Source organism: Suncus etruscus, chromosome X, assembly GCF_024139225.1.
Source record: "Suncus etruscus isolate mSunEtr1 chromosome X, mSunEtr1.pri.cur, whole genome shotgun sequence".
Lineage (NCBI taxonomy): Eukaryota > Metazoa > Chordata > Mammalia > Eulipotyphla > Soricidae > Suncus > Suncus etruscus.
The window spans coordinates 48,994,003-49,021,634 of NC_064868.1; the positions used below are offsets into that span (position 1 = coordinate 48,994,003).

At 38.7% G+C, this 27,632-nt stretch overlaps 1 protein-coding gene across 2 annotated transcripts in view; it reads right to left on the reverse strand.

Annotated features, from left to right (window-relative positions):
* SLC9A7 (solute carrier family 9 member A7) overlaps window positions 1–27,632 on the reverse strand; it is a 175,565-nt gene that overhangs the window by 20,429 nt on the left and 127,504 nt on the right. Inside the window, exons 11-14 of one of the 2 annotated variants that reach the window (XM_049767225.1) lie at window positions 24,484–24,595; window positions 19,822–19,975; window positions 10,426–10,485; window positions 6,597–6,660 (exon numbers count right to left, since the gene is read on the reverse strand). In XM_049767225.1, coding sequence (XP_049623182.1) covers window positions 6,597–6,660; window positions 10,426–10,485; window positions 19,822–19,975; window positions 24,484–24,595 — 390 coding nt within the window. The remainder of the gene's footprint in view (window positions 1–6,596; window positions 6,661–10,425; window positions 10,486–19,821; window positions 19,976–24,483; window positions 24,596–27,632) is intronic. The other variant, XM_049767224.1, reaches the window with a different exon arrangement.

Sequence of the window (27,632 nt, forward strand, 5' to 3'; positions counted from 1 at the left end):
TGGTGGGTGTTGGTGGCTGGGATGCTGCCCAGACTCTTCAGATCTCTCCCTTTCACTGCTTGCTTCTGTCCAGTCTGACAGAGCCTCTGCCACCACAGGTGGTAGGGCAGCTTAGTGATGAACCTATGTTGATTTAGGGCATTTCAGCTACCTTTCACGGGCACTCCACCAGGTCTGAATATAATAGTAGTTTTTGGACCACCCTCTCCTTTCACTACATCAAACTCCATAGTCTCCCCATCTCCAATGCTATACAGAAACTTCTGAAATTTTTTCTCTTAGTAGCTGTCCAGTGAACAAAGCATCTTCTTTGGTGTCATTTCTGTTAATGATTCTATAACCATTCCAGATATTTAACCACTTGACAGTGCCCAGGAATTAAGAGTGCCAGAACTCATTTGCTCACCTGACTCAGGGCTTGGGGCTCAAGGATATCTCTGGTTGAGCTATTTTCAGACTCTGAGTCTGCAGAGACAGTAGTTGGTTCATTATCCTTCAGAGATGGGTGTCTCTCTGGTTTAGTGCCAGTAGTGAATGATAAATTATCAGCCCTGGAAAGGCCTTTAGATCAAGAACTTGTCACCACTGGGAAAGCACTCCACCTCTGAGGGAGAATCTCTGGGAGCTTGGCACATACAATCCAGAATGAGAAATATAGGTAGCAACATGAAGCCATGAAAAAGGGGTGCCATGTGCACCGATGTTCTGGTGAAGGGCACTGTACACTCAGTCCAGCTCAAGGGGGTCATCATGGTGATTATCCACCAGAAGGCCAAACCACTCATCAGCGTTGGGGTCTTCTCAGGTCCTTGGGTCACCAATCAAGTGCCAGTTGTTAATGAGATTAGGGAAAGCAGGGTGTATGCTCTGGGTGTTAAAACAGGGTATGTGTTTAAGGTGATTAGCTACACTGCTTTTAACACTTTTTCTACAACTAATGAATATTGATTTCTGGTAGAGTTCTATTTCATTGCATTCCTATTGTAAATATATACATACATATTTTAAGTTTATTTTTAAGCCATTAAGTTAATTTTAAGCCATTACAATAGTGATAATAACTTCTAGGTTTTTATTTCAGAGACAGAAAATATCATAGACAAAATACTTTGCCACACTCAAAATATTTCTATATACCAATCTCTGGTGTCTGTGAGTATGTCACACTATGTGGCAAAAAGGACTTTATATATAAGACAAAGTTTTCCAGATTGGCCTGATAAGATGACCTGGTCTCTTAAAAGAGGATGAAGAGAACAAAAAGTCAGAGTGGGAAGAGGAAGAAATTATTTGAAATATGATAAGAACCCAGCCAGTTCTTACCAGCTTTAAAGAGGGAACTAAGAGCCAAAAATATAAATGGCTTCTAAGGGCTGAGGCTGACACAGAGCCAATAGTCTAGCAAGGAAATGGGTCAGTCCTATAGTCAAAATGAACTGAACTCTACTGACTATCTGAAAGAGCCTAGAAGTGATTTCACCCTAAAAATCTAATGTGGCCACTGTATGTCAATTTTAAGAATTTGAACCAGAGAAACTTGCTATGCTCATCAACTAAAGAATTGTAAGACTGTCATGTTTTAAGCTGCTAAATTCATGATTTTTTACAGTGGACACTGACAGTGTCAAGGAGAGATAAAGGATCCCTGAACAAAAGGAGCCAAGGTCTACTACTATATCATCTCTAACCTCCTCCATTCACCCTTGGCCTTCAGCACTTAGTCACCAAGCCCTTAAGGAGGAAATTCATGTCTTGTTTACAGGATTCTAGGAGCCTGAAAGAATGGCTGAAAAGTTCCAGGTGCTCAATAAATATTTGTCACAGGAAGGAGTACAGCAAAGCACATCTAAAAGAAGAAAAGAGATTAACAGAAAAGGAAATCAGAAGCCAAGGGGGAAATCAGAAAAAAAAGAATCTGCAGAGGGAAAGGGGAGGAGCAAGAATGATCATCTGAGGAAAAAATATTGTTTTATCAACTGGGCAAAGTGAAATCTGACTGGGGATCAGATTTCAGACTGATGAGTCAGACACAAACAAACCGGACTTCCCCAGAAAGCTGCATGCCACTGCAAGCATAAAGAACAAATTTTCTCCCATTTAATAAACATTTGCATGCAAGCATGTGTGCATGCACTCACAGAGCATACACAGTGGTTTCCCTTCTTCCACATCTCACTAATATCCTTCCCATGACCTTCTCTCAATAGGCCCTAAATAAATTCAGAGTCTAGCTTCTAACTGCTCCAAAGCAGCCTCATCCATGAAATCCCTGAGTACATGGCTATGAACTTGGAGAAGGAAGTGAATGAGGTTCCTGCATGTCCCGCATAAAAGGTCCCCCCTTGAATGGGATGTGAAGCCACCCCCAAAGCCAGAGCAGCTTGCTTCCAGCTGGAGTTGTTTTTATTTTGGTTGCAAAGTCACCAAGATCACCAAAGAAACAAAGAAACCCAGATTTTTTGTTTTGTTTTGTTTGAATGAGTGAAGTTTGCCAGGCGCATGAAGCTGAAGTCTGTGCACAGTATTGCTTCCCTAACATTAAGGCAAAAGTTCTAGTCAACAACTTTATTGGCTCCTATGAGCTGAATTCTGAAGCTTTGTAGCTATGCTTTAAAAAACAGTGGGCTTTGTGTTGGTTGCCACTGCTTCTGCCCCTGTCAAAGGAAATGTCGGGCATTTATCAAAGGAGAGTGGGAAATGGTGTGGTGGGTTCTGTGAAGCTGTGCTAGCTGCACATCTATAACATCACATTTGTTGATGTTTTTTCACTTTAACCATGATGGGATTTTTGTTTTGTTTTGACAAGTTCCCTTAGAATTGGAAAAATAGAGGTAAAGAGAACTGCCTTCTTATTCCTACTGAGGAATAAACATCTGGACTTTCCCAACTTCTGATTTCAGTTGCATGACAACAATGAGTGTGTGACCTGGATCCATTTCAGGGGAAACTGCAAGAACTCAAGAGTTTTACCCGAAAATGAAAAGATCCACTTATTTCTGTTCTCCTGTTTCTCATAACAATAGAGTGCTACTCCAAGTCCTGCTGTGGGTGGCTCCCTGGGCTGGAAAATCAGATCAACAATTTAAAGAAACAAGGCCCATTCTTCCCAAGTCATTGTTAAAGAAATTTTCCAGGGGAACCAAAATTTAGGTGACCTTTTTATTGCCCCAATATAACAGAAATCTTGAAAGGCCTCCAAATGCTCAGGAAAATAATATTGAGGTCTCCCTGCATGACTGTGTGAGGCCTGGAAGGTCAAGAGGAAGTTGGTGGTACAGTTCCCAGATTGGGCTGACTATGAGAGGCCATAATACAGAAAGAAGTAAGTGAGGAAGTATCAGCAATACTGACTCATCACATATGGGGCAGAGTATAGTCACTTAGCTGTCACTTCAGGACAAAATGAATTCTTAGAATCTGTAGTACATTGAACCCATTGTTTTTTTACACATTTCCAGAGAAAAGTGATATAAAGTTTGCTACTAACACTATTAAAACACCCAGTGTCTCCATGTGTGGATCTTACAGATGTGCAGCTAGCACAGCTTCACAGAACCCACCACACCATTTCCCACTCTCCTTTGATAAATGCCCGACATTTCCTTTGACAGGGGCAGAAGCAGTGGCAACCAACACAAGGCCTTGGACAACTGGTCTGAAACAGGATAACATCTCTCAAAACTTTGAACGTATTTTTTGGAATTGCCTATTTTTTCCTTACAAAGTTCATCTTGACTGATTACAGTATTATAAAAGATGTTCTGGAGTAGGATAGTTACACTCTACTGGAACCTTTATTTTCATGTCAGTGAAATAAAAAGCATCTATCCTGCTTTGTGCCCACATTGTCTTAGGGTGAGTTTCAAGATCTCCCCAGCTATTAGTTTAAACTAATACTCTGGGTACAGAGTTCCATAACTCCTATTGTTTGAATCTCTTGATCAAAAATAATAAAAATGGAGACTTACACAAAGAACATCTCAGTGAAGTCACCCATTTTCAGCTGCTTCAATGGCCAATTCTATCTGACTTCAAAGATAATCTGGAGCACCATTAAAGTACCAAATTTTCCATGAAGCCCACATAAATGTCCAGAACTTTTAGAGATCACATCTCTGCATTTCCTCAACACCAAGGATTCTTTATCAGGCATTCTTGATATCAACTATTCCAAAGATATATTTCATTTTATATCATATATCAACTACCTCCCTCAAAGAGAAAGAAATCGGTAAAGGCTATTGTAACACAACCCAAGCCCTTCATATTACCATCTTATATAATACTTGTTAAATATGATCTGTCAGATGGAAACAGTCATTGGGATTTTATGGAATCTGACCTATGTACACTAGATATAGAACAAGGTGCAATACAGATACTCCTTGCTTAACGACCTACCTGTTTAGCGACCGCTCGCACTTATGACCATCTCTTCACAATTATCTTATTTTATTTTAAATATCCTTTTTCCATCTGTACTCTACAGTACAGTACTGTGGTTTTTGGTGCTTTAATGTACCTACTTTACTAACTTTATGTTTTGTAATACATTGCAGTACTGTGTGTAAATTATACAACCTATGCAAATTAGAACAAGTAGAAGTTTTCAGTTTGATCTTTCTCAAAATTTTACCTATTCAGAATACTGTATTGTCAAGTACTATGCATATACTGTACTACTGTATACAGTACATGCAGTTCCTCACTTAATGACCAATTCGCTTAACAATCAAGTGATTGAAATGAAACTTGGTCGTTAAGCGAGGAGTATCTGTAATGAGAACAATTCAACCCTGACTTAAAGAAAAAAGATATATATGACATGATTTCAGGGAGAACATATGCAATGCTTCTGTCCATACTCTTGCTTCTGTTGCTATTCTTGTTAGCTCTCCATAGAGCTCCCCACACATTTCAGCACTGAATGCTAAATGATTAATAGAATAGTTTCTGATTCCCAGGGCCAAATAACATTTTGGCCAAAACCCAAAATATTGGCTCATACCATAACTCTTCTTTTCCCCTATATCTAGCCTGGAAAGTGAGCAAAAATTGAAGACAACTTCATTCCACTGGCTATTCAACAAAAATAATATAACAGCTAAAATACCTATAATCTGTTTGTTGTCACTACTTCTGCCCAACAATTATGAGATTCCTACTTACTGAATATGACATGGCTCTGACACCCCATCCTAAGTAATAAGAGATGTTGGGAAATTTACAAGGCTACATCTAAAAAGGCAATGAAGCTTCCACACAACTTGCTGGGATACTGGCCTAAAATCTCATGTATGAAGTACAATAATGACCAGCCATGCATAGGCCTTCTAGTTAGCAGTCCTATATTTGCATCCTTCCAGCTCAGGTGTCAGACCCACAATGCCAATAAGACTTTAAAAGAATAACATAACCCCCAGCCTGATTTATCCTTATGTCCTTACTGCACAGGTGCTAGGCCTGTATGCCAATACTACTTGGTATAATTCAGCCCCCAGTCTGATTGAAATCACTGTGTGGTACCTTGTAACATAAAAATGTTCACACTCCTGTAAACTACTGTTATCTCAACTAAAATACAGTTACAAAAAATATAATTTCTGTTTTCTTCCCTATGCTTGGGTCAGCTTGATATGCAGTGATAACCTCTAAGTAACTGCTTAATGTCTACCAGGATTCTCTGCAATAGGAGCACTTCCTCCCATAGGTCCCATAGGTGACCTTAGTGTTCTTCACTTCACTGACTCTCTAGCTTCCCTCCCTAGTATACTGTCCCAAGTATGTCACTGCTGTCACCAAACTTCCCAAACCTTAAGTGGCTATCCTTGTTCTGACATGTAGTACCTAAGTGAGAGTATTCCTATTCTGGTTAGTAGATGGGGGATGGTGGTATAAGGCTCAAGAGGTATAGAGGACTCCAGGCTCTGAAGGAACAGGAGACTATGTAGTCACCTAATGTTCTTGCCTCTTATCCTCAGAATCCCCAAACTGAATCGATGGGTCATATTCAGGTAAGGACTCAGAAAGAAATATGGCAATGCAATCACCAATGTATCTGATACATTCTTTATTCTAATACCTATTCTTTAAAGGTTAGCCAGGGACTTAATACTCTTTCTAGATAATTCACCCTCATAATATGCTGCTTAAGAATATAGTCTCTGGGATTTAATTCTACCTATTACTTGTATTATATCACTCTGATTCTTTGATGATTCAAAATATTGGGTGGTTCAAACGTTTTTTGGTTTATGGGTCACACCTGGTGGCAATCAGGGGTTCCACCTGGCTCTGCACTCAGAAATCGCTCCTGGCAGGCACGGGGGACCATATGGGAAGCTGGGATTCAAACCACTGTCCATCCTGAATCTACTGTGTGCAAGGCAAATGCCCTACTGATGTGCTATCTCTCTGGCCCCTGGGTGGTTCAACTTTTAAACTTCAGCTTCTAATCTGTAAAATAGGAATTCTAGTTCCTACCACACAAGACTGTCAAAATCACAATAAAAGAATCTGTAAACTGCCTGTGTGCACAGTAACTACTCTATACATTTCAGTTACTTTCCAGGGAACAAGCATCTTTTATGACTTACCCCTTGTAAGACTTGAAAGCTGTCATTGTTAGGTGGTGGGTCTTGATCTGGGTCAACACCAACTCTGTAAGTCACCAAAGGGAAAGACAAGGAAAAATATGAAAGCAATTAGACTATGGCAGTCATGCCATTTAAAGTAGTCAAAGACCATCTTCCCAAAGCAGAAGAAGTGATTAGCTAAAAGAAGAGGAAAGCTGTCATGCTAAAGTTGGGAGAAAGAGATTATATTCCAATTCTGATGCCAGAGGTAGGAGATGCAATAAATCCTGTATGCTTATACCCTAAACAAAGCCTCTGAAGATCACATAAGCTGGCAATTGTCATCTGCCTTCCTGTACCATGTTCCCTCTCTTCTGCTTCTTCATTTTCCCCTAACCTGATTTTACTTTCCTAAACTTTTGTCTTAAAAACACAGGCGAGAGTGTTTGGCCATACCTGGCAGTGCTTATGGTATATACTTGGCTCTGTCTGTGCTCAGGGATCATTCATGGTGGGCTTGGATGAAAATTTAGGGAGTCATGTACAAGGCAAATGCCCTGACAACTGTACAATCTATCTCTCCAGCTCCTATTTTAATTTTTTCATGTGCACAAGTAAATGTTGAAGTTATAGTCTTACAGTGAAATCCTCTGCACCCAAAAGTAGGATCCTAGATTATCATTTTTCTATATTTTGTTGGAGGGACATACACAAATGTTTTCAGGGCTTATTCCTGACCCTGTGTCAGGAAAAGACCAGAATCGCAAACACAGAAGTACAAAAGACTGGAATAACTTGACATATTCACAAAATTAGGGCCATCCTAATATCATCCCAAATTTTTGATACCCAATATATTGTTTGGCATATTATAAGAGCAAACTACACTGCCAAATGAACTTTCTGTACTGATGGCAGTATTCTGGATCTGTGCTCACATATGCGGTAACTATCAGTTAGTGTGACCATTGAGCACTATATGGCAATACAATTCAGAAGTTGGAGTTTACATTTTATTTTCTTTCAATTAAATCCAATAACTACATTTGGCTGAGGCTACCCAATTGAACAGTGAAGATGCTTTATCATATTAATTCTAGCCACACATAGATCGCTCTAAGCACAACTATTTTTCTAGACCACAAAAGGGACAATGTTACAAATTTTGGCTTTTTTTCAGTGACATTTTCCACTGAAATCTAGTAGAGATACAACTCCAAGCCCCATAATACTAAGTACAATTTTTCTTAAACTGGTTAGTTACATAGTAGAGAGTTCATATATAAATGAAGTTCTGAAACCACCAGAAAGCTTTTGGTTACAAATAAATAACATCTTTCAGACACAAGAAGAATGATAGAAGTAGAAAACCATTTCCCACTTCTAGCATAATAATTGTTTCAAGAAATTCATCAATGCATGCTTTTACTGGCAAGTGATAAGGTGCTGGTAATCAGGATACTCATGATGTGACCAGGTCTCTCTGCAGCAGCATTTACCACAGCAGGGGGCAGAGGGGCAGCTCCCTAAGGCATTCCTGAAAGGTCCACAGAAGTCTTAAGGAGTAGTGCAATTAGGGGCATTTTGAAGATATATTTTTCAGGGGGCTCAGTGTGATGTTTTATTGAGGTGGGGGTAGGACAAATGAATTAGGAAACACCTGGGAAGGAAAAACCTATATCTTTACAGCAGAAGAGACCTTGAGTCTAAAGTAATTGATTCTGACATCACTAATAAAGTATAATCTGACAATATGCCACTTTAGATGATGCAAAAAAAGAAATGTGAAAAATCACTTTGAAAACATTCTGGGCAAAAATTATGATGTATTTCTAGTTAGCTAGTTATGATGAAAATAGATTTAAAAATATAATATGGGATATTCTGTGAAATCATTTTCTGAAATACTTTTATTTCATTTGTTATTTTTTGGGGGGACACCCTGGTGGTGCTCAGGGGATAATCCTGGCTGTGACCCAGGATGCATTCCTGGGGTGTTTGGAGAGCATAAGGGATGCCAGGAATTGAACCCAGGTCAGCTTTGTGAAAAGCAACTGCCCTACCTGCTATACTATACTCAACTCCCTAGATAACAAAAAACAAACAAACAACAAGAAAGCCCAAATCTCAATGTATTAAGAAACCAAAACAAGGGTGGTAGTAGGGAGAATCTTCTCAAAACAAATATAATATAAGCAATCAAACAGATGTGCTTATATTGGACTGGAAAAATAAAAAATGAATCATTTCTCTTTAGGTAATGAATCATTCACAAACACTCTGATGAACTACCATATATAATACTAGGGAATCTCATAAATTTTAGAAATTCAGCTTGATGCTAAGTTTTCAAAAAATATGAACAGCCAGGGTCTGAGTACAGGGGTAGCGTGTTTGCTTTGCACACAGCCAACCCAGGTTCAATCCCTTGCATCCCATATGGCTCCTCAAGCCTGCCAGGAGCAATTTCTGAGCACAGATCCAGAAGAAACCCCTGAGCACTGCTGGGTGTGGCCCAAAATCAAAATAATGACCCTGAGTAATAAACCTGGACCACCAAATCATAATCTGAAGTCTTTCATGTGCCCAAAGTCTAATAATTTTTAGTTGTCTAAAGGGCCTTTCTCTGAAAGGATATTTCAAAGGAAAGGATTTCTTTTACAAGTTGTCTGACCTGTAAAATTAGGTCTCTTAAAATGAACATATGTGGGTATGTACTTTATTTATTTTAGTTTTTAGTTTTTGGGATACACTCAGCAATGCTCAGTCTTAGGGGTTACTCCTGGATCTATGCTCAGGAATTATTCCTGGTGGACTCGGCATCATATGAGATGCCAGGGATCGAACCCTGGGTTGGCAGTGTGCAAGGCAAGAGCCCTACATACAATACTATAATTTTAGCCTGTGTACTTTAAATAGAAAACAATTGTAAGCTGAAAATTTTAATTAAGTTTATGCATTAAATTGATATACACTTTTATGCATTATGTTAGTATCAATTCATAACCTGAGGACAGCCACAAAATATATGTCCCATGAAAGGTATCACTGCTGTCACCATTGACTTCATAGTAAAATAACTTTCAAAATGACAAGAACAATATTCAAGCCCAATTTACACTTGATTTTTCTAACAGCACCCAGAATCAGAGCAGGACAAATGCTTGTTAAATAAAGATAAAGATAAGAAGAAGATATTTACTTTGATTGCCCAGTTAAGCATAACCAAATCACAAACTTGGATTAGCACCAAGAAACAAAATTTATTAGGAGCCATTAGAAATACTTAGATTAAAATTATCTTGTGTTTTATATTTTCTGATTCACCTTAATAAGGTACTAGTACATACTTATAAACATACTACACACACTGTACTCTATACCTATTATGTCTATATTAAATACCTAAAAAATTGTAACAGTGACTAATGAAGATGCAACAATACCCAAATCATGGCTAAAATATAAAATTCTAGTTCCCTGTATGAGCTAAAGTTTCCTTTTCTAAATTGCAATCTGGATTTTATGGACAAAGTATTAGTGCTCAGAAAAGGGGCCCCATTGTACAAGGAAGAGGTTTTTGCCAGCTGACTCTGTGAGGAAAATATATTTCACAAAATTTGAGGAAAGAAGACAACCTTAGGAACATTGACACAATAATGAACTCAGAGAAAGGCGAGAAATAATAATTAGACTAGACCTAACCTCCTGCTGTTCCGCTAAAAGTGGCAGAAGGTTGATTCACACAGAGAGAAAAATAAAAAACCAAACAGCATAAAGAGAAACAGTTCAGGTTAGGAAGGAAAAAGCCAGGCCTGGTTAATTTATATCTAGGATGTCCTTCTGTCACCTGAAGTACTGCCAGCGCTGTCCATTCTGGTCCTCTTCGGAGGGTTCCTCGATGCCAACTCTGAGCAGCAGAAGAAGGGAATGTAAATGTGACAGGGACTACAGGAGTTCCAGGCATTCTGGGCACACAAGCTGGTCTAAGGCCATCAGAGAATAGGCTGTTCTATTTTAAACATTAATCAATACCTTGTCCAAAACTGTTGCCTTTACCTAAAACTCAGACAGGCAGATGGGCTGCTATATATAAATTTAAAGCAACCACTATTAGGATCCTAGGTCAAATGAAGATGAATTAGGAATAAAAATAATCTCAAACTATACCATAATGAAATCCAAGGAATACATGCAACTTGATGAAAAATGAATTTATACCAATTTTCAGGAATTCATCTGTTTCAGGCTAAAGCAAAATATAAAAGTCAATACCAAAATTCCTATAACACTAGAATATATATAGTCATTAAATGATATTGGGATTATTCATAAACATTTTACGCATATTTAACTGAAAAAGCAAAAGATACCATATTTACTGAAAACAACTGGATTTAAGAAGAAAAAGCTGGCCTTTCCCTTCTTTGGCAAATTAACCACACTATACATAGGTTCAATCGAAAGGTCATGAATCCAATTTCTGCTAATATCTTTATCTTGTAGCCTTGGGGTTGATGGAGGTTCATTTTTACCTTCCTTAATACTTACAATAGTGTTCATAGAATATTTCAGCATCACCACCATATTAAGAGAACTGTTTCACAACCATAGCACTACATTTTTGGACGCCTTGGCCTCTATAACATACAAGTTAACTCCCCTTTACCCACTTGAAGCAACCCAAAATATACTGAATGCACACCATGTGACAAATGGCTCATCTGATGAAAGAAATCTTTACCATACTTACTTGTTACTACATTTCCCCCTCACATTAGTATCATCACCCATTTAATTTGTGAGAAATTGATTCAAAGGGTTATATAAGTTGTCTGAGGCCACGAAAGAAGGCAATGTTAGAACAAGATGGCAGTCCTGTTTCTTAGACTTCAGAGACTTCTCTTCACAAGACAGTCTATTTTTTGTGGAGGTGGGGCATACCCAGCACTGCTCAGGGGATTTCTTGCTCTTAACTCAGGAATAACTCCTGGTGTGCTCAGGGAAACCATATGGGATGCTGGGGATCAAACCTGGAACCTAGTCAGCTGAGTGCAAGGCAAACGCCCTACCTACCATTTTACTGTTTCAGCCTAAAATTTGATCCTTAAGTTCTTTCAAAAGATCTATTTACAATTGAAGTAACATAAAGAGCTCAAAGTTTCTCCCAGTTTTTACTACTTAACCTGCTTTCAAGGAGCTTATTCACAAATTTTGTCTAATAGAATTATACTTATTAGTGTACTTATTTGTCCTTGGTTAATTGTATTACTTCATTCTGAGGCATGAGGATAAATGTGGTATAGAACTTTCTACTTAATATCATCATCTTCATTTCCTATGTGTGTATTTCATGCATGAGTCACTTGAAGCTGGCATCTCTAAGAAGACTAAATGTTGCCAAAATGAGCTCAGGATGTATGAAACTCATCTGGTGAAATAACTATTTGGTTCTTTATTTTTAAGCTGAAATATTATAGCCTTTGTGAATAACAATCATCAGAAGAACTACGGATAATATGATATCATTAGTACATTAAGAGAAAACAAGTTGAACATTTTGCCATTATATCTTTTTTTGGTTTTTCAGGTCACACCCATTTGATGCTCAGGGGTTACTCCTGGCTAAGCGCTCAGAAGTCGCTCCTGGCTTGGGGGACCATATGGGAAGCCGGGGGATCAAATTGCGGTCCTTCCTTGGCTAACGCTTGCAAGGCAGACACCTTACCTCTAGTGCCACCCCACTGGCCCCGCCATTATGTCTTAAAATATCGGGCCGGGAAGGTGGCGCTAGAGGTAAGGTGTCTGCCTTGCAAGCGCTAGCCAAGGAAGGACCGCGGTTCGATCCTCCGGTGTCCCATATGGTCCCCCCAAGTCAGGGGCGATTTCTGAGCGCATAGCCAGGAGTAACCCCTGAGCGTCAAACGGGTGTGGCCCAAAAACCAAAAAAAAAAAATATATCAATTACAAAATACCAATTAATAAAGCTAAGTTGGATATCTATAAAAGAAAGTGACTAGCTTTGGATTTGTGGTCATATTCTCTTTTATTTCATAAACACACTTGAATTTAGCCATTGAAAAATGATGGCTAACTCATAGTCATTTATTATGGAACTGAATTCTAGACTGTGCTTCCCTTCTGAACAGCCACCTCATCAAAGCAAGCTCATCAAATCCTGGCAGCAGCTAGAGAGGTAAAGAGCAAATAGGTGTTTGTCTTAAGAGTTCACAAAGGTAGTAACAAAAACACACAAAACTATACTGAGCTCTGGGAGGATTCTAAATCAATTTAGAATCAGAATCTGGTTTAAAGAAATGACTAATGACAACTAAAAACAAAAGCCACAAGTCAGAAAGACCAATTTTGTCTCACTACCTAATTTCAGAGGAAATTTCTTTTGATGTAATAATCTCTGTAAATGTCAGTTTCTACTTTTACTTAATTATTATTTATACACATTTGGAAGATGCGATAGGCTGATACCATATGTATTTTTCAACAATAGCACGTTTTGCTATATACCATATTTTTCACATAAGACACACCTGACCAGAAGACTTGCAAATGGTGCAACTCAAGACACCATCAGGAAATGGTGGCTGGGAACAACCAGCCTGCAAGGCTGAAGTATATTTTACAATATGCCAGTCAACAGCTGATTCAATACATTTACCTAACTTTTTTACATAAAAACAAAGAAACAAAAAAAAAAAACAAAGAAACCAACCAGGGGCCAGAGTGATAGCACAGCGGTAGAGCATTTGCCTTGCACGAGGTTGGCCCGGGATGAACCTGGGTTCAATTCCCGGTATCCCATATGGTCCCCTGAGCCAGGAGTGATTTCTGAGCACGTAGCCAGGAGTAACCCCTGAGCAGCAATGGGTATGGCCCAAAAAATTTAAAAAAGAACATTTTGAATACTATTTTTGTTAATATAAAAAGTCGCAGCACTTATCAAATAAATGAAAGCTTTATGTGTGACAGTGAAAGTGCATTAACCTGATTGCTCGTACTATATGGGATGCCTGCATAAAAAAGGGGATGTAACATTGCAGATGTCAAGAGACTATTATATGCTCCCCTCTCCTGCACTCAAACCTCAGCTCCAGGTGCCATTCACTCCATAAGACACACAGACATGTTCCCCCATCTCTGGGTCAGGGGGTGGTGGTGGTGTTACAACTTACGATACAAAAAAATATGGTATACTGTCCAGAGAGAGATCGACATAAAAAAGAAGTAAAGATAGAAGCGAAAAATACAAGGGTCAAAGTAATAGTACAACAGGTAGGGCATTTGTCTTGCATATGGCCAACCCAGGTTTGATACCTTGAGCACTGCTAGGAGTAACCCCTGAGCACCACCAGGTGTGGTAAAATAAAAGTGACAAATACAGAAAATCAACAAAATAAAAAATTATATCTTTTTAAAAAACCTATAAAATGGATAAACCTCTAGCAGGAGTGAAATAATTTACCAATTATTTACTAACACCAGGAATAAATCAGGGACAATCACTCTTTTGATGATATTAGTAGATCCAGAAATGGCATCTGATAAAATTTACCATCTATTCATGATAAAAACTCGCAGAAAACTTTGGTGCCAGAGCAGTAGTAGAGAGAAGGCTGTTTGCCTTCACATGATCAATATAAGTTCTATCCCAGCAGTTTGTATGCCCTCCTGAACCTACCAGGATTGATCTCTGAGTGTAGAGCCCTGTATACCATCAGGTGTGGCCCAAAAACAAACAAACAAAATAAAAACAAAATAAAATCACTCAAAACACTAGTAATAGATGGAAAGTCCTTCAATTTATTGAACTTCTACAAAAATTCTATGACTAACATTAGTAATTATTGATTAAAAATGCAATGTTTTCTTCTTACAAAGGGAAACAAGAAAAGGATGCCCATTTGAAACAAAATAAGTCAAGAAAGGGAGAAACAGGTATAGTGGTTGGAAATGAAGAAATAAAATTATCTTTATTTTAAATAATATAATGGTCTAAATAGAAAATCCCAAATATGGTACAACAGTATAGTAGATAGTGTATTTCACAACCTAGGTTCAATCCCCAGTTTCCTGTGTAGTCCATTGAGACCACTACAAGCGATCCCTGTGTGCAGATAAAAAGAGTAAGCCATGAACACTGCTTGTTGTGGCCCAACAAACAAGAGTAAGAAAAGAAAAATAGGGGGTGGAGAGGTAGCACAGCAGTAGTGTGTTTACCTTGCATGCAGCCGACCCAGGACGGACCTGCATTCAATCTCTAGCATCCCATATGGTCCCCCGAGCCTGCCAGGAGAGATTTCTGAGCACAGAGCCAGGAGTAATCTTTGAGTTCTGTGGGGTATACCCCCCAAAATAACAAAAACAACAACAAAAAGGGAAAAGAAAATAAAAAAATCCAATAAAGGGGGCTGGAGCGGTGGCACAGTGGTAGTGTGTTTGCCTTACACACAGCTGACCTAGGACGGACCACTGTTCAATCTTCCAGCATCTCATATGGTCCTTCAAGCCAGGAGAAATTTCTGAGAACATAGCCAGGAGTAACCCCTGAGCATCACTGGGTGTGGCCCAAACCCTCCCCCCAAATCCAATAAAACTGGGGCCTTGGTGACTGCACAACAGATAGGGCATCCCATATAGTCCTTGAGCCTGCTAGAAATAATTTCTGAGCATAGAGCCAGAAATAACCCTTGAGTTCTGCTGGTTATGACCCATAAACAAACCAAAAAAATCCCCCGAAATCCATAAGCCAAAAAAATCCCCTTAGAATAAATAAGTGACACAAACTGCAGTAAAGTTACAGGATTCCAAGTTAAAATATAAACTCAACTGCATTTCTATATCCTGGGAAAGAATAGATGGAATCCAAAATTTAAGATAAGGGCTGGAGCAGTGGCATGGAGCAATAAGGCGTCTATCTTGCCAGTGCTAGACTAAGACTGATCAAGGTTCGATACTCCAGCATCCCATATGGTCCTCCAAGTCAGCAACGATTTCTGAGTGCATAGCCAGGAGTAACCCCTGAGCCTCACTGGGTGCCCCCCACCCAAAATAAATAAAAATTTAAGTAACATTTATAACTGTTTTAAAAAGAAAATAAATAATAATATACAGGTCTATAAATTGCATTTAATATTTTATACAGAAACCCATAAAATACTGATGAAAGAAATTAAAGATATAAATAAATGGAGAAATGTGGTATGTTCATGGACTGGCAGACTACTGTTTCAAGATTTTTAGTCTTACAAACCAAGTAAGATTGATTTTATACAGAGATAAAGTACATAAACTATACTTGAAAAGGGACTAGAAAAGTTATGACATTTTTTCCATAAAGAAAAATAAAATGGAAGGTCTTGCTCTCTTTGTCACAGAGGCTTTTTGTAGCACTATAAGGATACTATAGTACTTTAGAAGGGTCATGAATCAATGGAGCATAATAGAAAGGGTCTCATTTATCTACAGTCAGCTTCAAAAAGAACCATATAGCTCTGCTGGGATAACGGAGAACTTAAAGTAAACTTTAAACAAACTGTGTTGGAACTAGAAGGCCAGAGGCAAATAAAATAATAAAATCCAACCTCCAGTATAACCTGATGGCTATCTTATGAAAACATTAACTCAAAAAGTATTTCAGACAAAAACTTTTAGATTATGTGTCCTTGGGCACATACTAAAAAGCTTGATCTTTAAAAGAAAAATAAAATAAATTGCATGCCATCAAAATAAAACTTCTGTTCTGTGACACACTGTACCAAAGGATAAAAGACAAGCTACATACAGATGATGAAGTTTTATAAACTATATTTCTGACAATACTAATAAAAATAACAGCAAAAAATCACTTAAAATTCCAATTAGAAAATTGACAAAATGCCTTATGCGAGTGCCTTCACTGTTCACCTGCCCTTTGGGGCCAGCCAGATTGGATTGAGCACTTATTCAACAGCCGTAGAACCAAACTACTAAAAGCACCCCAAACCACTAAAAGCAAAGTTCAATGGGGAAGCTAAAGAAGACATCTACTGTAAGGGATATGGAGAGAAATTCTGGCAAATCTCCAAGTTCACTCAAATGCCTGAACCTTATAGATGAGTACCTAAAATCAATACTTATCATTAGCAATGGACATCAAGGAGTCACTAGCCTGCGAAATTAAGAAACCTATAGATGAACGCTTCAACCAACTCAAAGAAGAACTCTATTAGGTGAGAGAATCCATACAAAAGGAACTGAAGGAACTAAAAAGCATGTTAGCAAGCCATATAGTAGAATTACACAGGTAGAGAATCGAATAGACAAACTTGAAGATAAATTACAAGCCAGCTCTGATAAAGGAGTTGTTGCGGGCCAAACCTGTTCGCAAGACGCCAGCGCCTGCAAACAGATCCTTCGTGGAGTTTCGGGAAAAATCCCACGGGGAGAAAGTGGGTACACAGACGGCGAACGACGGAAAATATGTTGTAGAAATGAATGAAACCACGCAGATTGCATGGGGACTTTCGTTAGCAGAAACGAAAGACAAATTTATTTTTTGAGCTAGCTGTTTTTAAAGGTTAGAGACTTGGAAGGCAGATGCAAATTCTAAACATCAAAGAGGCTGGGAAAGAAAGGAAAGACCCTGGCTTAAATTAGCATGTAAAAGAGTTGAAACTGAAGGTGAAAAAAGCAGCTAGTTTTGGGTTCCCTTTGCTTTGGGTAAAACAGAAGAAAAACGTAATTACAGGGGAGTTGGAATGTGAGGAATGTTTCAGAGTTTTGGGGAAAAAATGAAAATTACTTTATTATGAGCTAAGTTTATGGAAAGGCCTGAATTTAGGCGCCAAGGTAGCAAAACTTACAGGGAGCTATTAAATGGGAGACTTTTGGCTGGATTGATTGCTGTTCTAGTTAGAAAGAATTTACTAAGGCCTGATTTCTAATATAGGTTAAAAATAAAGAGAGAAATAGTTACAGCCACTTATGAAATTAATGTCCAAACAATCCACGCAAAGGGTCAAGTGATTTTGACTGCTTTTTGCGGGCCTTTTTGGCATATAATTTCTTTCTCAGGAGGGCACTCTACCTTGTGGTGTGTGCCTCTTCTGAGTGGGGTGTGACAGGAGTGAAAAAAAAAAGGAGAGAAAAAAACCCTGGAAGAAAATGTAAGGTACTTAATGAACAAAGACAAGAGAAATAATCTCTGAATTACAGGAATTCCAGAAGGGGAAGAAAACCAAAAAAGGGTGGGGGGAGAACAAGTAGTGAGGGAGGTAATAACAGAGAACTTCCCCCACCCTTGGGATCTCTACAAATTCAAGAGGCAAAAAGAGTGTAGTCAGGAGCATTGTCACATGTGACTCAAAAACCAGAAAATAAAAAAATAAATACAGATTTAAAAAACAACTCTTATACAAACAGACTGTCAGGTGGGAGGCAAATGGGGAAGTAGGAGGTATTGGTGGAGGGAAATAGACTGGTTATCAATAACTTTGTAATTTCATGATGACTAAATTAAAAAGGTTTTAAAAAGGGAATAAAATAAGAACAGAATGTAATCTCAGAGGTCACTGAAAGCAATTCAGGAAAAACTCCCTTTCTTTCTCTGTTTCTGCCACATCGAAGAAAAACTGTACCATTTTATGTATAAAATTGAAAAACCACAGTAAATAAGTAAATAATAGTAATAATAATGATAATGGATAAACCTATAAACTTACTTTTTAAGGTATTTTTCCATGGATAAATTATTTTCCTTAACCGCACTCCTCAGATTCATACCAGATGACATTCTAGCCATCCAAACTTGACATCATAAAACAACTGTCTGACATACAAATGCCATAACATAGTATAGCATAGTATTTGATAATGTGAAATCTATAGTAAACCATCGAAGCTCATGTCTTAGTTTGTCCACTTGAAACTTGATTCCTTTACACAAGTTATTTCTCAGGACTTCAATTTACTAAACTCTAAAGTGAAGATAATAGCAGTAGTCCTCTTATAGGAATACTATTAGGATTGTTTTAAATATACAGGGCATCTGGACTATCTAGCTCAAGTGCAAACTACAACAGGTTTTTTTTACTGGGAAACCTCTATAAACTGACTCATCTAGATTTGGCAAGGTCCAAGACCTGGAATACCTGTCTACCATTAATACAAAAGTACTGCCTGGAGGAGACTATTTTCACAAATACCCATATTATTTCTGAATCCAAGACTGACTTTACCCCCTCTAAGAGAACACAAATTGAAAGCCAGCAGAGAAACAGAAAAACCATCGCCACTTTGTGGCTTGTTGGAGAAATCTCCTCTGGACACACGCACACACGCACACACGCACACACGCACGCGCGCACGCACGCACGCACACACACACACACACACACATACACACACACAAACACACACTGCCCAAGCCTCTCTCCACCTTGTTGCTTGTTGGAGAAATCTCCTGTAGACACACACACACACACACACACACACACACACACACACACACACACACACACACACACACACAGCCCAAGACTCTCCAAACACTTTCACCTCCTGTTTAGCTGAAACAGAGGCTGGGCAAAAGCGCCTCTGATGAGCTAGAGAAATCCACCAGAGCCTACTCACTGAGCAAAACCCCACTCCCCAAGCCCCAATGAATTTATTTGAACTGACAGCAGAATTAGGTACCTGGTCTCTTGACAATTTCTTTTACTGTGAGATGCTGATATTCCAAGCACATTTTGGAATTCAAATTCTCTTTTAAAGCACTTAGGCCTGTATCTCTCCAGCCTGACAGACACAGCTATAAAACCACAAGCACAGGGGTTTCCATGAGGCTGCAACAAATGAGGATTACACAGGAAATATCACCTCTTTTATGCAACCCAGAAACTTGAATGGCTCTTTTTACTTTCTTAGTTGGTTAATTTATTTTAAGGCCTTTAGTATGATTGCAAAGGAACATAAAATCCCACACACTGTCATAACCTCTGTCTTCTTAAGCTTTAGGACATTTTGAATTCGAAAGGTCCAGGTGTTCTGAATTCCTGTTTTATACCAAAACATGTTAATAACATCATTTTTCCTCCTGGAAAATCTAAAATGTCAATTTTTCATTTTTATTCCAAAACCTTCCCCATTACAAAACAAAACTGTAAAGATACTCTATACACAATGTTATAACATACCCTGCATGAGCATGTGATCCAGTCAGACACAAAAGTAATCCTGGTTTCAAACTGACCTGATATTCAGCCATGACAACATGGGTGTTGTACCTCCACCAATGACCCAGACAGTGAAGAAGACAATGAGGAGGGTTGTTGTGAACATCATCTGTCGAGCGTAGGATTCTGTGTCCCGGATGGCCAGTGCAAATGCCATCGCTCCCCTGAGGCCTACAGTGACCAAAAAGAAGATCTCTCAGTTAAAAGAACATTGTGTCATTTTATTCCTTAGTTCCCCTTGGGGCTATTAGCAGTGAACCCACTTAGCATTCAGCAATCAAGTGGCTTTTCTCAGAAAGAACTTGAAAGAATATAATTTGCTTTTCCTTGAAGCCTGCTACTGCAAAATGCCCAAATGCAACGAGATAAACCACTGTACTACCTAATATATTTGAGAACAAGAACACTCTTTTCTTACTAAAATAAATTTTTGTCGTGACATATGGTAAAAAATAATTAATAAAGCCATAAGATATTTATCCATATGATCCAAAGACTACACTTTCATAATCGATTTAAACATTCCAATTAAGAACATCAAACACATATTTGTGGTTTGTATAGCAGGAACCACAAAACTGCTTAGCATTTCCTTAGCAAAAGGGGAAGCTACAATGAGAATAATACAATATAACATAGCATACAGAGAGGTTAGCAACATCTTTCAGAAGATTAACTATTAAATATTTTAGACTTTGAGGCAAAATCAAGGCTACTTATACAGATACTTAGAGAAGAGAGGAAAAACAACATAAAGAAATGAGAATTTTAAAGAGAGAAAACAAATTCCCATAAAATTCTATTGATCAAATATAAGAATACTAAAATAGTATACTCTCTCAGGATATAAGTCTACTATTAATTTGATTAATTGGACTTCAAAGTTAGTGTTATTGACCATCACACAGTTTGGAAATACTCATCGGTACATAATTCTTGCATTCAAGAGTATTAGAAAACAGGCCATAGACACAATTTGATGCAAGGGCTATAGTTTGTGGAGCCATTCATGGATGTTATGACTAATTACCCAGGTTTTAATATTGTAAAGTTTCTCTCTCACCTCTTTTGTTTCTCCCCCAGACCATGCTCATAGATGGTCCTACATTAAATACTAAAACTATGTTCCTTAACTCATTAAAGTATAAAATCCTTTATAAAGTATTCTCTATAAAGTATAAACCCAGAGTATCATTGTGGGTGTTATAAGAGAGACTGAGAGGCCAGAAAGATAGCATGGAGGTAAGGCATTTGCCTTGCATGCAGAAGGACGGTGGTTCGAATCCCGGCATCCCTTATGGTCCCCCGAGCCTGCCAGGAGCGATTTCTGAATGTAAAGCCAGGAGTAACCTCTGAGCGCTGCTGGGTGTGATGCAAAGCCACAAAAATAAAGAGAGACTGAATAGTTACTATCTATTGCAACTGTTTGTATGTTTTCCCATCTTTTCCATGACTTTTGCAATTCCTTTTATCTGAGAGCTTTGTTACATTTCTCTAGAGAAGTAACCCAAGTCACACACACACACAGACACACACACACAGACCAAAAGTGACTTTATTAATCTATCCTTGGAAAATAATATTTATACACAATTAGCTCACCCTATGGTTGGCCTTCCACTGATTACTATTTAAACCTCTAAAAATGTATATTATCTCAATGAAGAAAGCTTGGGAACAGAAAAAGACAATGTGGACTACACATATCTTTATTTTATTATGTTTTAATTTACTTTATTTGGTGAATATTTTGAACAATATGATAGTGAATGCTCAGATATTTTGTAGCATCAAAGAATTAATTTCAACACTCAATGGTTCTCATGCAGAAAATTTTTGGGGGGTGCACCACACCAGGCGATGGTCAGGGCTTACTCCTAGCTCTGTGTTCAACGGTCAGTCCTGGCAGGATTTGAGGGAACCACTGTGGTGTCAGATGGAGACTGATCCCAGATTAGCCGTGGGCAAGGCAATTACCTTACCTACTGTACTTCCTTTCCAGCTCCAAAAACCATTTTTGGTATCTCTGAAGAGCATCAGTACTCTTAGTCTCTGAGTACAGAAGATATTGAACATGTCCAAGTAGTTTGGTTTTGTTGTTTAGTTTAGGTAACAGTAACAATAGTGTTCCTTTTTTGACTCTGATGTACATAGTTACTGCATTTTCAGGACCATTAACATACCCAAGAAACTTCCCTGATAGCCTGTCTCTATCTCCACTCCAGTAACTGGTTTCACTGCTTGGTAATCTTAGCTTTGTAATACAAGGCCAAGCGTTTTATCATTCAATGTCATCTATTCCGTTTTGTTCCTCTATATACTACAGAAGAGTAAGATAATCTAGTATTATCTCTGACTATTTCCCGTAACATGATACCATCCAGTTCCATCCATATTACAGCAAATTGCAATCTTTCATCTTTTTTATAGCTGCAGCATTTCCATTGTGTATTCCATGTCTAAATTCACTCTTTTTGGGGGGTGGGTGGCACAACCGTTGACACTCAGGGGTTACTCCTGGCTATGCGCTCAGAAATCACTCCTGGCTTGAGGAGACCATATGGGATGCCAGGGGATTGAACTGTAGTCCATCCTAGGCTACTGCTGCAAGGCATAAGCCTTACCTCTAGCGCCACCACTCTGGCCCATGTATTCACTCTATTCATGTCTTTATTCACTCCATATTCTGGCTCTATGACAGAAGTCTCCTCATTAATCTTTCTCTTTTCTGAAGCATATTCCTAATATATAAGGAGGATCTTATTAATGACCTTCTTGAAAACTTCTAATGTTTCCCATATGTTCTTGGGAAAGCCCAAACACTTGTACAGAACTGGAAGGTCTCCATGGTTTAGACTTTTGTTTCTCAATCATTGTTCCAATGTTGGGCTCCTAACTTTATTTTCTTCCTATGCCCCCACATTTTCAACTATGGCCTAATGAAAAATCCTGGGGTCCACAGGATTTATAAATGCCTCTAGTTGAGAAATGCTGGGCTAGAGTAGATGTTTCCAAATTTAGTCTAAAGCCCCCATTCAGAAAAAAAAATAACTATGCCCCTCCCCTGCCCCCCAAATCTAATTCTTTAACTGAATGAACAACAAAATTACTACCACTCGTAGTGGTAGTATTAACCCTGCCCACATCATCCATGTGGTTACCTAAAGAGGACAGTACATTCCATTTTGGGAACCACTGTTCTAAATAAAACAGCAGTAGTTCCTAACAAGGGGAGTAGAGCAGCAATAGAAGCTGTTAACTCTCTAAAAATACAAATTCTCAAAGCCCACCTCAGACCCTCAGAAACATACTCTAGCAAAGGGGTCTAGAAATTGGCTACAGCCAGCCAAACAGGTTAATTTAAACAACATAAATGTTCCAACTTTACTGCATTTTTTTGCATTATGACATGCTTCATATTTAAACATGAGACTGCTTTCCTTTCCTGAAAAAGCCATGCATGTTCATGCTTTCTTGTATTTTAAACCTGCCACCTCATAACATTCTATTTCTCTCCCCTTTTCTGAAGATAGCACTGGGTTTTCTGTCCATATTTATTCCACATTTCTTTGTTGCAATTGGCCACCCTCTCTTCAGAGAAAGTTTGATTTCTGCACACCTACTTCTACCTAGTGGACTATGAGATCCTTCACAGGACTGGTCTATGTCTATTCCACATCCTAGAACTAAATTTATGGCTTTATAAAAATAGGATGCAAAACATATATTTGTCATTATGAAATAAGACCATCCTAGTAGACTATATATTTAAATTCAGGTGCAAGTGAGTACCAGACCAAGCTGTGTTTGTTGATAAGATTTCAGTATGTTCTTCTGGGGTCCCCAAGAATCAAGGCATAGCAGTGACTATGCTTCTTGCACAGACTTGCCAAATCTTTCATTCATACAATAGAGGTACTTTTAAGGGTCTCCTTGGCCTTTTGTCCCACAATCTCCTCCCTCTGCACTGCAGTGTTGTCTCACCTACATAGTTTGACACCTTCACTGCATATCTTCAGTACAGTGCTACTAAGGTCAATTGCTGTCTCCTTTTTATCTCCACATGTTTCTATCCTGTTCTTTGTTTCTTTTTGTCTTCCTCTCTCTGGGACACAGTATAAATTAAGCAGAACTATCACAGCAATCATCTTCCAGTTTGGCATAACTATGATCTCTCAGCCTGGGTTCTTCTTCCTACCATATATGTAACTTTTTTTCTTTTGCTATGAGTTCTTGTTGGGAGAGGCCGTGACTAATTTGTTCAATGTCATTATTTTAGGAAAAACTTACCACAGCTCAGGGTTTGAATGACTTGGTGTATATTCTTTAGCAAAAACCTATTTTTCCTTCTAATTTTAGGTCTGGGAAATTAAAGGCTGTGAACATTTACCAAAAACAAAACAAAACAAAGAATCAAATATATCACACCAGGTCTCTGGGTGACAGAATTAAAAAATAAAAAGACTTTAGAGGATAATGTTCATGTTTGATTGTTGGCTTGAAAAATATACATTACTTTAATAGTATCATGCATCTGTCTACTAAGTACACCAGAAAATACAAAAGAGAAACCTAAACACTGATTTTCTAACTTTTTATGAGATTTATTAATTATATCTTAATCATACTAACATAGCCTGTTGAATAAATCTAATTTCTTTATATTTATTCTTCTTTACCTGAAAACATCATCATGTGTTGAAAATTCCAGCCAATCTTATGCCTTCTGCCCAAGTTGAGGAAGAAGGAGAGTGGGTAGATATGCGCAGCTCTGCCCAGGAAGATGGCAACCTGACCATCAAATGGAGGTTAAGGGCATAACAAGTTTTCTAGAATGGCAAGCTCTCTAGATGAGCATAGGCTTTTAGAAATGATGTGATGCCTCATTATGAACCATAAAGCTGTACAAGAACATCCAAGCTATAGAGTTTCCCTCCAAACAAATCTCAATAATAAGTGGAATTCAATTAGACCACATCCCTACCTATCGGATCCTTGAAATATTTTCTGGTCTGTTAAATATATTGTTTGAATATCTTTATTTCATTAACTGGGTTTCATCATATCTCTAATATATCTTAAAATACTGTGAGGAATATTCTATAGTACCCATACAGGAAGTCTGTGTTGAAAGGAGCAGTGGCTGAGCTCTAGGGTAAGAAAAATTACATAAAAAAATAGTCACCAGGAGGGCACCAGTACCAAACAGATGTATGATCACTGATAATAAGCTAGACAAAGAGGGGACCACCTACTCTAGCAGCCTGGCCAGTGATGGTGGGGGATATGGGTTGCAGAAAGGGAACGGGGAAGGGGGGAAGGACAAATTTGGTGGTGGGTATTCCCCTGATTCAATGTTAATATCTACCTAAAATACTAATGTGACAGATAAGTAAGCCACTATGATCAAAATAAAAATTAAAAAATTGTCAAGGTAAAAAAATAGTCACTAACCTCTGATTAAAACTACCTAGAGAATTTGACTAAGGCATTAGTGAACTGAACTAAATGTGTAGGTGTTAGTTGAAAGTAAGAATCAGGAGCATGAATGACCAGGAAGACTCTGAACTTAAGTGGGAGGGGAACAGAAATCTGAGCCACCCTCATATTTCTTTCAAGAATAAACCTGGGGAGATCTTTTTCAACTTAAGTGATTTAAGATATGTTTAGGAGATATACAAAGAAATGGAAAAGGGGCGTGGAAGAGGAACTCCACTGTAAAAATCAAAGAATTCAAGGAAACCAGTCACCTCTCACTTGCTAATTTTAGAACAAAGCCCAACAGAGATGCACCCTGAGCTGTTCACAGGAAGAAACCATGTGGGAGGCAGAGGAACAGGGTGCTTCCGTTTTAGCCAATAATCAGCTGCCACAGCTGTAGCTAAGAACCGACTATGTTTCTTCCCTTTGGGAGTTTTGTTTTGAACAGGAGGTAACAGGTAGTGCTTTTAAAATAACTCCTATACAAGAGGTTATGCAGATGTCCTTAAGATTCCCAGAGGATGGGCCCTTCATCTGTCTGCCAGGACCAGGGTCCTCATCTATAATCAAAAGCTGTGCTCCCACTATCTCCACAGGATGTTGTGCTAGGAATGCAAATCAAAATGACATGCGTTCTTGGGCAGGAGAGATAGCACAGCTGTAGGGCGTTTGCAGCTGATCTAGGGCGTTTGCAGCTGATCTAGGGTGGACCTGGGTTCGATCCCCGGCGTCCCATATGGTCCCCCGAGCCAGGAGCGATTTCTGAGTGCATAGCCAGGAGTAACCCCTGAGCTTCACCGGGTGTGCCTCCCCCACAAAAATGACATGCATTCTTGATCAAGAATAAAGGGCAGGAGAGATAGCACAGCGGTAGGGCATTTGCCTTGCATGCAGCCTATCCAGGACAGATGGTGGTTCGAATTATGGCATCCCATAGGGTCACCCGAGCTTGCCAGGAGCGATTTCTGAGTGCAGAGCCAGGAGTAACCCCTGAGTGTGACCGGTTGTGACCCAAAACAAACAACAAGAATAAAAACACTGAACTCATAGTCTTCTCACTGGTATTCTGTATTGTGTAAAGTCAAGAAATGAACCTTGATGAAGCTAAAATCTACTCTAACTGGAAAGGTTCTGACATGGCATGTAGCCTTCATCATCTAGTGGCCTGGTGAATAATGGTTATTCCTGCACAATAAAGAAAAAGACCAAAAGAGGAGTCCATTTTGTCTGCAGCCAAACACCCAATAATACTTAAGTGGCAATAGAAAAGGCATGAGTGAATGCCCAGGGACTAGAGATATTGCACAGCAGGTAGGGCAGCTGCTTACACAAGCCAATCTGGACTTGATCCACATTACTACATGGTTTCCTGATTTGCGCTAGGAATTATCCTTCAGTACAGAGTTAAGAGTAAGTCCTGAGCACCATCAGTGTGGCACTTAATCACCCACCCCCAGTGTTAATGCCCAATCAACCAGGGGACTTCTACTCAGAATTTTGAAATCCAGGTTCAGTGTAGTGGTACTGCAATAGTTCCCAGACCCACAAAAATTCACCTTAATTAAATGAGTAGGTCAAAGGGGCTGGAGTAATAATATAGTGGGTAGGGAGCTTGCCTTGCATGTGGCTGACCTGGGTTCAATTCAGTTTCAATCCCCAGCATCATTTATTTTCTTCCAACACCATCAAGAGTAATTCTTAAATGCAGAGCCAGGAGTCATCCCTGAGCATCATCAGCTATGACCCCAAAACCAGAACAAAATATAATAAGAAGACTAGGCCAAATAATCAAAACCTTCAGCTGCCAGACCAGTAGTCATTTGAAATCTTTCTCTTTTGATAAAAGAAAACTCACCTAATTAGTGTTTCTCTTCTAAAATATGTGTTTACAAATAAAGAAACTATGGTATTAGTAAACTGAATTAGTTTTTCCTTTTGTCCTCCATTCCTTGTGAGAGGGAGAGAGACAGTATTTCCACTGGGATCTATATTGGTTGAGTGATATAACTATGGATTATTCTCTTCACTACTCACTTCTCTAAACAACGTGAGAAAGAGCAACAGTCTTCAAAATGGTGAACTTTCTAGATTGGAATTCATAAAATAATTCTGAGTTGAGAGAAGCAGATAGTAGCTGGGCTCTAGGGGAAGGAAAATCACAAGAAAAATATCTGGAGACTTATATGGCTGCGTCTTTAGAACTGCTAAGAAGGGTGCTTTAGAAAATAAACTTACCAGGCATCAGTGTAACAGAAACATCAGCTGACAAGAAAATGACCACCTTAGAATAGCGATTCTTTACATCAGAGACATGTTACAGGTTACCTTTATGAACTATATGTATGTA